This window comes from Anas acuta, chromosome 8 (genome assembly GCF_963932015.1).
Source record: "Anas acuta chromosome 8, bAnaAcu1.1, whole genome shotgun sequence".
NCBI lineage: Eukaryota > Metazoa > Chordata > Aves > Anseriformes > Anatidae > Anas > Anas acuta.
The window spans coordinates 28,654,165-28,666,644 of NC_088986.1; the positions used below are offsets into that span (position 1 = coordinate 28,654,165).

At 39.7% G+C, this 12,480-nt stretch overlaps 1 protein-coding gene across 3 annotated transcripts in view; it reads left to right on the top strand.

Annotated features, from left to right (window-relative positions):
* Positions 1–12,220, top strand: part of OLFM3 (olfactomedin 3) — a 66,399-nt gene extending 54,179 nt beyond the window's left edge. For all 3 annotated transcript variants that reach the window (XM_068689911.1, XM_068689909.1, XM_068689912.1), the window contains 3 exons: positions 44–263; positions 10,143–10,249; positions 10,866–12,220. In XM_068689911.1, the coding sequence (XP_068546012.1) occupies positions 44–263; positions 10,143–10,249; positions 10,866–11,543 (1,005 nt within the window). In that variant the 3' untranslated portion in view covers positions 11,544–12,220. The remainder of the gene's footprint in view (positions 1–43; positions 264–10,142; positions 10,250–10,865) is intronic.
* Positions 12,221–12,480: the final 260 nt, after the last annotated feature.

Here is a 12,480-nt window from a genome sequence, read left to right on the forward strand (position 1 = left end):
TTCCTTTAAACTGCTCTAATACGCATTTGATTACCTTTAACAGGAGTTGAAAGAAAAGATGGATGAGCTCCTGCCACTGATCCCAGTTCTGGAACAATACAAAACTGATGCCAAACTAATCACCCAGTTCAAGGAAGAAATTAGGAATCTGTCTACTGTCCTCACTGGGATTCAAGAAGAGATTGGTGCTTATGACTATGAGGAGCTACACCAGCGGGTGCTCAGTTTAGAAACCAGGCTTCGAGACTGCATGAAAAAGCTCAGTAAGTTTACTGTTTCTTGTCAGATTTGATCCCACAGCTGTACATTTTTGGTTTTCTCTATAGCAGGATGAAGTTTTCTTTTTTGATGAAAGTCTGAGCTATATTCAGGAAAAATTAAGAAAACATTTAGGAAAAATTTCTTCATCAAAAGGGTTGTGAAGCATTGGAACATGCTGGCCAGGGTAGTAGTTGAGTCACCATCCCTGGAGGTATTCAAAAAATGTGTAGATGTGGTGCTTACTGGCATGGTTTAATGGTAGTGCTAGGTAAAAGGTTAGACTAGATGATCTTAGAGGGCTTTTCCAATCTCAATGACTCTCTGATTCCATACTCTGATCTGTGCTACCCTAAAAAATGTCAAGAGTAACTCCTCTTAAGGTTAGTCATACCCCTCAAAATTTGCGCCAACGTATTTTAGATAATTACCTACCCTACTTTATACAAAAGGAACTGAGATGGAAAATTATAAAAGATAGCAACTTTAAATCTAAGAGACTTACAACTCATTGGAGAGATACAAAGGTTCTTTCTAAAAAGTTCAGACAGGCTTTTCTATTTAAGTCATTTTTGGTTCATCAGTGTGAAAAAAAAAATAGTCAGTAGTAGACTGGAATCAGTTTGGCACTGTCCATGATACAAATCTTGCTATGACACCTGAGAGCCCACTCCAACTGCACTGTCTTTAGACCTGTAATACCAGCATTAAGCCAGATATGCCACTTTCCCATTTGGAACACAACAAAATTAGCATTATATCTAATTTAGTGGAGTAAAGCATGATTTTTTTTTTTTGAAAACACAGCAAAAATCCATCATGAGCACTGCACTAGATTTACATCAGGCAGCCCCCATCTTTATTGCTCATGTTGCTGGCTTTTGTTAGAAAAAGTTGATGTTCAGCATCTTCAAAAATCAGCACTAGCTCAGTAGTAGCTACCGAAACTAAAAACTCTGAAGTATCGTTAAGTGTCAACCTTAACTTCCATTACACAAGCAGGGTAACTGGTACCCACCCACTTTGCAGCCATGATGCAAAGTCTGCCCTCAGAATGCACGCACTGACTCTGAGAAACCTGATTACAGCGCTACTATGGAAATTTTGGTCGCTATAGCCAACAATCCACCCCCTCTATGAGAAATAAATGCTTTGTAAGTTAAGAAGGAAAATAAATAAAATAGAAACTCCTAGGTTCAATCCTGTGATCAGTATCTCAGTTATCAGGTGGGGGATGTTTACTTTTGAAGGCTATGCATGATGTTATTAATTTGATAGGCAGTGCTATTTTTGTGAGGCAATGGAATGAGAAAAATCTAGGTTAGGTTATCCTCAAATTATTTATTTTCAGTTTCTTTGTTTTATACTAGAAATAACGCAGTGATGATGGGCTAAGTAAATGAAAGACTTCTTCAAACAGAAACTTGTTATAATCCTATTTTCCTCTCAGTGCACATATTACAGCACACTACTGCGTTGGCAGAAGGCAGTCAAGAGAAAGTGGCCGCATTACAATACTGCAGCAAACAAGCAAATTCATATAAACAGTATTTTCTGATAGTGAGCATTCCAGTAAGTTTATTAGGCAACAAAAGACCATCATCACATTAACAAGCATTTTATTTTTATTTTATGAAGTGACTAGAGTAGAGGATGCATTTTAAAATATCACTGGGGTATTCATATGACCAGAAGTATTCATATGAAGGATCTCTTCTCCTTTTCTTATTTCCTATTTCCCTAACTTTTAGCCATGTTTCCCCTCCTATCTACCCTGAATTCCTGTAGCACATTCTATTTCTCTTGATGTAATAATGCAGAAAAATTATATATATTAAAACTATATATTATATATATTAAAAAACTATAAAAAACTATATATTATATATATTAAAACTAGAAAATATTTTTATGAAATAGATTACTGAGCACATCCATGCCACCAATGCATTCCAGATAAACATAGCCTGTTCCTAACACATGGATGGCTCCCTGGACATCCTTTCTCTTTTAAATTCTCTGAAGCATTTGTAGTGGTTCTAGCCAAGAAGGATTTAATTGTTTTCCTAGCATCCTGCATGCTGCTGCGATTAGGATTTGTGACTAAAGCAGTGTTGATAATACCAATGTTTAGCTAGTGTTGAGCACTACCTGCACAACATCAAGGCTTTCTCTTCTTCCTACTACTGAGAGTAGGCAGGGGATGGGCAAGAGGCTGGGAGGGAGCACAGCTGGGACAGCTGACCCAGGTTGGCCAAAGGTTTATTCCTTGCCATGTCACAACATGCCCAGCAATAAAAACGGAAAGGTTGCTTTCCAAGGTAGCTACAACTCAGACTGTCTGGTCACCAGTCTGCTTTTGGTGACTGATTGCCTTTGCAATTTCTCTTTTTTTTGGCACTTCCAGTTCTCACCCCTGTTGCACTGGGAGGTAGGGAAGTAAGCGAGTGGCAGTGTCAGGGTCAACCCACTGCAGTCCCATAGCAAACTACATAACTACATTTTCCAAAACCCCAAGACAGGTGCAATTTGAGGTAACAATAATGTAACATGGTGTCATCTGGGAGGTCTATTATCAATCTAGTATTTTCATATTAAAGTTGCAACTTCTTTACGTATTTTAAAATTCAAATGTGTTGCTTCTAACTTTTTATTATAAGTGTTTTGGTCTTTTCAAGCACAAATGCAGACTTATTCATCCTTATTATTTGGACGTAGATGCTTAAATGACTATCCTTGCACACCCTTAGAATTAGTCTAAGAACAGCTTAAGTTAGGATCTCTGAGAGCAACTCCTTGCAAACAGTAGCGTGAGCCCAGATCAGCAAGCACAAATGAAAAACAGCTCTCATGCCTCCCCCCCCTCCCAGCCATATTTACCCTGCTGGAGGTGACCCAGCTGTGACTGCCCATGCCAGTCTGATGGCCTATGGCAGCAGAAGGTGGACTGGCCCCAATGTGCCACAGGATCTGCCTTGAACCTTCACAGATTTTGCTGTGTTTCACAATATAATTATCTAACCAGCGTGTGTAATAGCTATTTTCCATTCTTGTCCCTAGCAGGTGTTTTTCAGCATTATAATGCATTATTTATACTGTCCTGGCCACTTAAAAGAGATCTTCCATCTGCACTGGCAACACTTTCAACGCTCATTAGCATACAGTAAGCAGTTGTCTCCCTTTCACTGAGATGTAATGATTACCATAGCAGTTGTGTTGACTGAAACTTGCTCCTTCTCTTTGGAGTAAGAGAAAATTCAGACAAAAGCTGCTGAGAAATTTAGCCATAACAGTGCATATGATTGCGCACACCACAAGGTCACACACACTTCTGCACGTACAGGTCTGTCACTGGCAGCCACGTACGTGCTTGTGTAAGACAATGCAGCTTGTGCGGTAAGTCTGGGACCCTTTGATTCTTGTCATAATCTGTTTAGTGCAATGAATAAAATGACCTAGCTGGCATTCATCGAAGCCAATATTCTGCCAAATATTGCTTACGAAATAAGTGGTTCAAGCAGATACACATTGGATTAATTTACAAATATATCTTATAACAAAATCCAAACAAGATTTTACATTCATATTTTTGGTTAAAACTTCAAAAGTACAATATTCCATTTATCCAAATAAATGCAGTTATATCAGTAGCAGAAGATGTTTTACTGCACACATAAGATTACTTTCTATTGCAAAGGTACTTGCACTTCCAAGGCATCCTCACCAGTGGGATTTTGAGAGCTTTACAAATGTCATTTAGTACAAATCTGTGCAAGGGAGAGATGTATCATTATCACCTTCTTGTAGATGGAGAAAAAAGTCAGGAAGGAAAAGTGACTTTGCCAAAGATTACCTAGCAAGTCATTGCACACATGCAGTAGGGATCCAGAGTTTCCTCTCAGCAAGCTCTAATAATGAGACTGTAGAGCTTCCTGGATTTGTATTATGTATGACAACAGACATGCACCAATTAAGTAAGAACTAATTCTACTTTGTAATGTGAGGGAAAGAAATGTTACAACAAATTTGATCATAAGCTGGAGAGTGAAAGAAATAAAGTACTTGGAATTGGTTTGTGCAACCACTGAAAAAAATACTCACTTCATTTTCCCCTTTTTATTACCTGCAATAAATAGAATAATAATGCTTATGAACACTTCAGGAGGATGTTTTGGTTGCTTTGATTTTATTTTCCTTTCAAGTCCTGCTATAAATCATACACTCACTTGGTAGATGTAGCAGCTACCAGTATTCATTTGCATCATGGCAGCTAGGAACGTCAACTATCTTTCCTAGCTATCTTCAAAACAGCTTCTGTCCAATTGGTTTTCACAACCTTCTCCTGGTATTTGCTCACTTCGGAACAGCCTTCCAGATGTTTTCTGCCCCACAGACGTTTCCGGCCTACAGAAGCAGTACGTTTACTTTTTTTTTTTTTTAAATGGCCAATTCACGCTTAACTTCTTCCCTAATATAAATACATAAAATCACAAGCAGAGTTATTGAAGTCCATGGTGCAAAACTGTTACAAAGAGAGGCCATGAACACCCAGACTGTGCGTCACATGTTCCTTGTACAGTCCCATTTAGGATGGATAAATTCTCAGAGGTTTGATTTTCCAATTACTACGAGTTATCGTTAGGACTTTCTCAGATAGTCAGCTGCTTCTTTCAAAGTCAAGGAAAAGAGACCAACATTGCTTCTAAAAATCCCACTCTATGTAACACCAACTGAACCTTTTAGTGGTGAGAAAAATGCCTAGAAATATCACTTTTTTTCCTATTTATTCTCTATGTTCCTGAACTTTCTGACATTTGCTAGAAACACAAAACCTTTCTTTCATTAGATATCTACTGAGTGTCATAAGAAAGAGCTCCCTTTTTTGTTTGTACTGAAAGAATGAAACAGCACCAAACTTTTCTCTATATAGATAATTTTGTGCCCATTAATTCAGCTCTTTTTATTTTAGTTTGGTGGTCTGTTCCCCTCCCAATTAAGCCAGTATTCTAGCTCAAATAGCGTACTGCAGGTGCTCTCAGTTACTCTGCCTCAAAATTTTCTTTTCATATGATGAGACCCAGACAAGCTCTAATTGAAAAACTCACCAGAAGTCGCGTCAGGCTCTGCCACACTGAACGTGAGAAGCTCACCTACCATCTCACCTACCGTCTCCTTCCCATTGCCAGGCAGCAAGGCACAGGGGATTGAGACAGAGATATAGAATTTGACCCCCCATGTCATACAGCAGGAAAGCTATACCTTTGCAGTCACATTTTACAAGAACAGCAGGGGTACTGTGAATACAAATCCTAGGGCAGAAAAGTGTTCTTGTCTCTTCAAAGATTCACCAAGGACTAGAGAAACTGCCAAAATGGTAACAAAGCTTGAAGCCGACAGACCCAGTGGACAGTTCCCATTTCCCAAGCAGGAATCCTCTGATAAAGATGTTCTGAGAATAAAACCCAAGGATTCTAAGAGTCACCAGGGCACTGAGGCAGCTGCGAATCCCCGGGTTGTCTAAGACAATCCCTAACAGGTTTAACAGATGCTAGCTCAGAAGTGCTTCTCATTTCATACGGTGTTTTTCCGTTATGCTTTCCTACCTAGAAACCAAGATAAAGAAAAGTCTCAATGGGAAACTCTTTGGAGTTTGGGGTGTTTGGTTTGTCTGTATGTTTGTTTTTAATTTCAGACTCCTAGACATGCCATGCCACAGATGTTTTATGTAAATAATACTGCTTTTTCAATATATTAGCATCACCACACCCTAGCAAGAAACCTCGGCATGCAAGATCAATTTTAATATAGTTACATGAACAATTATAAGGTTCATATTGCAAATATAGGCTGGGATTAAATCAACACATTTCACACTTAGGTAGAGGAGAAGAAGCTGTTTCCAATTCTGGCAGAGGAAGGAGGAAATTTTCTTGCACTAATACAAAGTTGGAAGTATTTACAACTACACAGAAACACCTTGCTTTGTCAGTGAACTCTTAAAGACTGTATTGAGCTTTATTCTTGAAAGAGCTCTCATTCATTTCCTTTCTGTATCAAATTAAAGACTGGGCTTGGGCAAGCTATAAAGGGAATATCTTCATAAAGTCAGTAACACTAATTATATCAGCGTTAAACTGCGTTTTATAGCATCATGTCATCAAAATGCTGTGTTATTCATCTGCAATAACTTATTTAACTGTAGTAGTAAGTCAATAATACTTCAGCACAGGCAGCACACTTGCTACTTCAGAATGAGCAAAGCCACAAATGACCCTGATTTTGGCAACGTTTTGCAGTTCTTCTGTAACAAATGGGTAAACACATTAGAAAGTAAGGCTCCAAAAGACAGAACTGGAGAAAAGCGTGATACCATTCTCTTGAGGAATGAGAGCTCAGCGTCACTGTTTTCTTAATTACATTCACCTGATTCTTTTACAGTCCAATCATATACTGGAAGCAGCACCATGTTAGATAACTGTCTAAAGCTTTGACAGAATAAAGTGTGAAATGAATTTCAGATGGATTTCAGTGAGAAGGGAGGAAAATGTGGCCTCAATTGCATTTCCTAGTTGTAGTATAAGCCTATTATCTCACATTTTCCTTCTGATTATCAGCCAGCATAGGTTCACTGTATTCAGGACCAGTATTTAGAACGTCAGTTGATTTGGGGAATATTTGAGATAATTTATTTCCATAAAAGTTCCTTGTGCAGCCTTAAACAGTTCAAAACAACATAAGCTGATTTATCAAGTTGATCGTTCAGCTGAGACATGATTTGGGACCTGTCCAGTTCTTTCAAGCAGCTCTTTGCAAGCTCAAAGACCTCCCTAGTGTCTGGTTCCAGTCTGCGTGTGTCTGGAAGCAATGGTTTGAGATCTGACTGCTCAGAACAGAAGACTGATGACACCTATGTACTTGACTCCAAATATTTTTCAAACGAACTGAAGAGTGAGGTTGTGAAATAAGCTTCAGGTAGAGTAATGGTGAGGGTGGGCAAGTACAAACAGCTATTCCCCATTTTTGCAGCCACGTTAACAAATTTATGAAGAGGCTGTCTGCAATAGCAGGGTATAGACTTACATGAAGCCTCCTCCAACGTTTAGGTCATGTATTAAGCTCTTGTGCCTAAATTTCTCCAAGCTGCAAGGCAGCTGTCGTGACAGGACAGTGGTGGGCACTGAGCTCTGCTGCTTCCTTCCTCCTGCCCATGCTGCCTGTCAGTAGGCCAACAGACCTCAGGTACTGCTGAGGTTTACAGCAGAAACCTGCTGATGGGATGAAAAGGATCGGTATATTTCCATATATTTCCATAGGTGGAAAGAGTACTTGTAACATTATTTAGTCCTGAATAGCTGTTCCGTGAAGAGATATCACAAATAGGCAGATGTCTGAGAGTGTTTAATGAACAAGGAAAGATGGGACAGACTATAGGGCAGGAGAATAAAAACATCCTCGTGCCTTTTGCAAGATGTTCTGTTTCATTATGCTGAAAAGAGGGGCTTTGTCACTTTTTCACTCAGCTGCCCCTCAGCTACCTAGCAAATCTCCTAGCTGTCTTCCTTTCTTCCTATCACTACATGCTATCTGGGAATAAAAATTTAATCACATGGATAGACCCCAGATTCACACTACCGACCATTTAGCCGCTGAAGTACAATGTCATCTCTTTTTCATGTTGAACAGTTGCTCAATCCATTCTGAAAGACCATTCTCTAAAAGCATCTGACTCCTGCCACACAGGGAAGCTGCTCAGTTCATACAGTTAAACCAAATCAGGACCGAGGAGTTTTATTGAGTTAATGACAACACAAAATTAACCAGCAATCAGTGAACTATATGTTCAGGATCAATATAAGTGATAAAACAGATGAACAACAGCAAGCACTTAAGAAACATTAATAAACCTACACATTTCTGAACACCCTTCTCTAGTCGAAAAGCTCCAGCCACACGCACGCACCACAGGCAGGGGACACACCTGCAGGATGCTCGCAGCACTCATTGAGGTGACTGCTCTGCTGGGCCTCAGCAGAACTCGTGGTTTTGCAGCTGCCTGCGCCACACCGGATGGATGGCTGCTGCCAAAGTGCCTCTGCAGTACTGTTTGCTCCACCTTCCTCCTCAAGCTCCACACAGCTGCCCTCACAGAGAGATCTGCAATTCTGGCTCGTGCTGCAGGCTCCTACCCATGTGCCAGAGGTGGGCTCCCTGCACCCCACGCCTCTGCCATGGGCTGCTCAACTGCTGTCAGCTTGGACCCTGAATTTCATGGCCCAGATTTGGTTCGCTGCGTGGGTTTATTTATTTAGTATTGTGGTGGTTTTACCGTGCTGGGCAGCTAAACCCCACAACCGCTCTCTCACTCCCTCTCCTTTAGATGAGGAGGGGGAGAAGTAAAGCAAACAACTCACGGGTTGAGATAAGGATAATTTAATTAAAGGGAAATAATAATAATAATTAAATAAAGATTATTATGAACTAAGGGGAAATAAAAAGGGAAAGGGGAAAAGGGAGAGGAAAAGGAAAAAATAAAAAGAAGGGAGGAAAACAAACAAACAAAATAAATGAAGGCTATATGGAAGTGCAGAGGAAAGAAATTACTCTCTACTTCCCACTCATGAGCGATGCTTGAGCACGTCCTTGAAGCAAGGCCTCAACACACGCAGCCGGTGTTCGAGAGGAGGACCGATGTTTTCCCAATGAGAGCCCACCCCTCCCCTCTGCTTCCTGCTTCCACCTTTTATTGCTGAGTGTGACCTCATATGGCATGGAATATCCCTTTGGTTGGTTTAGGTCAGCTGCCCTAGTGATGTTTCTCTCCTCACTTTTTGCCCATCCCCTAGGAGGGTTAGAGAAAGGCCCAATACTGTGCCACTGCTGCTCAGCAGTAGACACAACACTGGTGTGATAACACTGCTGTTCCAGCTACAAGTACAGAGTACGGCACTGTATGGGCTGCTGCCGAAAAGTTAACATTCCAGCCAGACCCAGTACAAGTACAAAAATGGTGGGTTTCAGAGTTCCAAATTCTTTGCATACATTTTGCTACTCATGTCCATACAGTGTTTTAAAGCTACCCAACTAGCGTACCCTTCTAACTCACACACTCATACTACACTTGTGTTTTGCTAACCTTAAAACCACAAATTTGAGAGTGATTACTTCTTAATTTCTTTCTATTCACTATTAGTTTTCTGATATTTTTCTTTGAAAGTATTTCAGCCCCATTCAAAGGTTTGAGTTTACCTAATGCCCATTTCTGAGACAATTTACTTATAAAAGTATAAGTTCCTTAATAAAAAAGCACTTGACCACTATAAGATACAGCCCTCCACTTTCCACGCTAACTGCAGTTCATCACTGTAGAAAAACAGCACTTCACACACAAACTAGCGGTGATACTATCTATAGAAAATTCCTGAATAAAAAATTATGTAATATGTTTTCTACAATTGGTTAGCAAAAGATTCTTTAAAATAGAAAACTCCTAAGTATTGTGATCAATGGAAAACAAACATCCATTAATCCTAACTTTTCACTGAACTTTCTGAAGACAAAAATAAGGCTTTTTTGTGTCTTTTCATTTATTATTAAATGTTATTCACTTCAGCTGGGAAGATACTTTACTATGTTGTATTTTTCATGTCCCAAAAATGTGACCGTGCTTTAAAATACATAAAAACAAAAACAAATATTTTTCTTAACTTATTTGTACTGTTGTTCAATAGAGAAAAGTTCATACAGCGATGACAATCCATCCTCAACCTAATCCCGAATCCCCTGGAGCCACTATTTAGTTTTGAGCAATTGGTCTTGTGCTCTGTCTTATGTCAAGGAGAGTTGTGTAATTATTTGCATTAATGGATTTGTTTTTCTAATTTCAGCATGTGGCAAATTGATGAAAATTACAGGCCCCATTACAGTCAAGATATCCGGAACCCGATTTGGAGCCTGGATGACAGATCCATTAGCATCAGAGAAAAACAACCGAGTATGTTAAGGCGCTGAAATATATTTGGGTTCTTTTACAGATTTACTTGCTTGATTTAAATCTTTAAAAGAGATTTTCCCTCTAGGAAATGTCCAAAGAGAGAAGATAGCTGAGCACATTTGTGCCCTTTCGTTACATCGTTTAGGGTTTGTGGTTCCCAAACTTTACTGGTTTCATTGCTATTACAGTTGGTTTTGTGCACCATTTTTCAGTGGTCAAAGATTCAGCTGAGGAAAATTCAGCCAAGTGTATTTCTAAGCATAAAACCAAGCTTAACTCACATGCCCTTTCCACCTCTCTCCTTAATTATTGGTCTCTGAGAATATCTTCATCAAGTCCCATACAGCAGAGACCCAAACATTAAATAACTGCAGGCACTGCAGCTGTAACAGTCTTCCTGAGAGTTCACTAGTAGAGGTAAGTTTTGATGTAGAAATTCAAGAGTTCCTCAATGCCTTTCTAACAGGAAGGTGGACAATACTGTACTTTGATAGATTGCTGCACACCCAAAACCTTTTTCTGTCTTTTTTGGCAATGTATCCATTGTGCCATGTCATGATCACGTGCCGCAGACTGTGTTCCAGGTGTTCACTTCCAAACTTTGTTTTCTTTCCAGGTCTGGTACATGGACAGTTACACTAACAATAAAATTGTCCGCGAATATAAATCAATTGCAGACTTCGTCAGTGGGGCTGAATCACGGACATACAACCTTCCATTCAAATGGGCAGGAACCAACCACGTTGTCTACAACGGCTCCCTCTATTTCAACAAGTATCAGAGCAACATCATCATCAAATACAGCTTTGACACTGGGCGGGTGCTTGCACAGCGTAGCCTTGAGTATGCCGGCTTTCACAATGTCTACCCTTACACCTGGGGTGGCTTTTCCGATATTGACCTGATGGCAGATGAGATTGGGCTATGGGCTGTGTATGCCACCAACCAGAATGCAGGCAACATTGTCATCAGCCAGCTAAACCAAGACACGCTGGAGGTGCTGAAGAGCTGGAGCACAGGCTACCCAAAGAGAAGCGCTGGAGAGTCCTTCATGATCTGTGGCACCTTGTACGTTACTAACTCTCACCTAACAGGAGCCAAGGTCTACTACTCTTACTCCACCAAAACCTCCACTTACGAATACACAGACATTCCTTTCCATAATCAGTATTTTCATATATCCATGCTTGACTACAATGCGAGGGATAGAGCTCTCTATGCCTGGAATAACGGACACCAAGTCCTGTTTAATGTCACCCTTTTCCACGTCATTAAGACTGAAGATGACACATAATTCTCTTTCCCTTTCCTTTCCCTCACCTCCCATCCTCAAAGCAGTGTCATTTGTGATAAATTCTAAAGCCTTCATTTCTCTCCATTCCTTTTAATTTACATTTCCTTTTTCCATTAAGGAAATGCAACATTTTGTACTACACAATGCATTTCAAATATGGCTGAGCCTGTCAAAAATGACCTGTTGGATATAAAAGCATCTTAACTCATGATTCTACAAGGTCTTAATGGACCTTATTGTGAAAAGCACTAAAGAGGATTTAAGTGGCTAAAGACAGTTTTAAAAAGATTATGATCTGCCTTATTGTAGAGTCATAGACTAATGGTGGCTTAAATGCATGAATGTCTTTTTTTTTTTTTTACCTCATTTTTGATTTTAATCTATTGTTCAACATCAGGAAACATTTTGGTAGCAGACATATTGCACATCGTATGTTTTATTTATTCTAAGGGAAAGATTTAGGAATTTAATTTTCGTGAACATGGAGTATGACTCATTTTGCCATCGACCAATTTCAGATGTGGTGCTGTATAGTATGTTTTTAAATCTCTTGCAAACATTTTATCAACAGTATGTATTTCTACCATTGTAACCACCATTGTGCAATTGTATCTCTTCACTTCTGTGAAAGTAAACTAAGTACTATTTTTTATAAAATATATTGAAGCTTAATTGCAGTTCTGGCTATGGGTCAGTCTAAAGCGGTAAATCTGAGAATAGGTTGTTATTTCTCAGACAGATCAATAGTTTCTCAGGTGCATGATCCCCATTCTCAGCTTTGCTTGGTAGATCCCTTCTTACTCACCATTGGTGCTTACTGGCAAATTTGCAGTTTTGAAGCCTCACACCAAGCCCAGCTTTACAACTGTTCACCCTGTCCAATTTTTACCACCCTGCAAGCTCTCGGTCTTTTTCTCCTGCTCTTCCCTCCCACTAT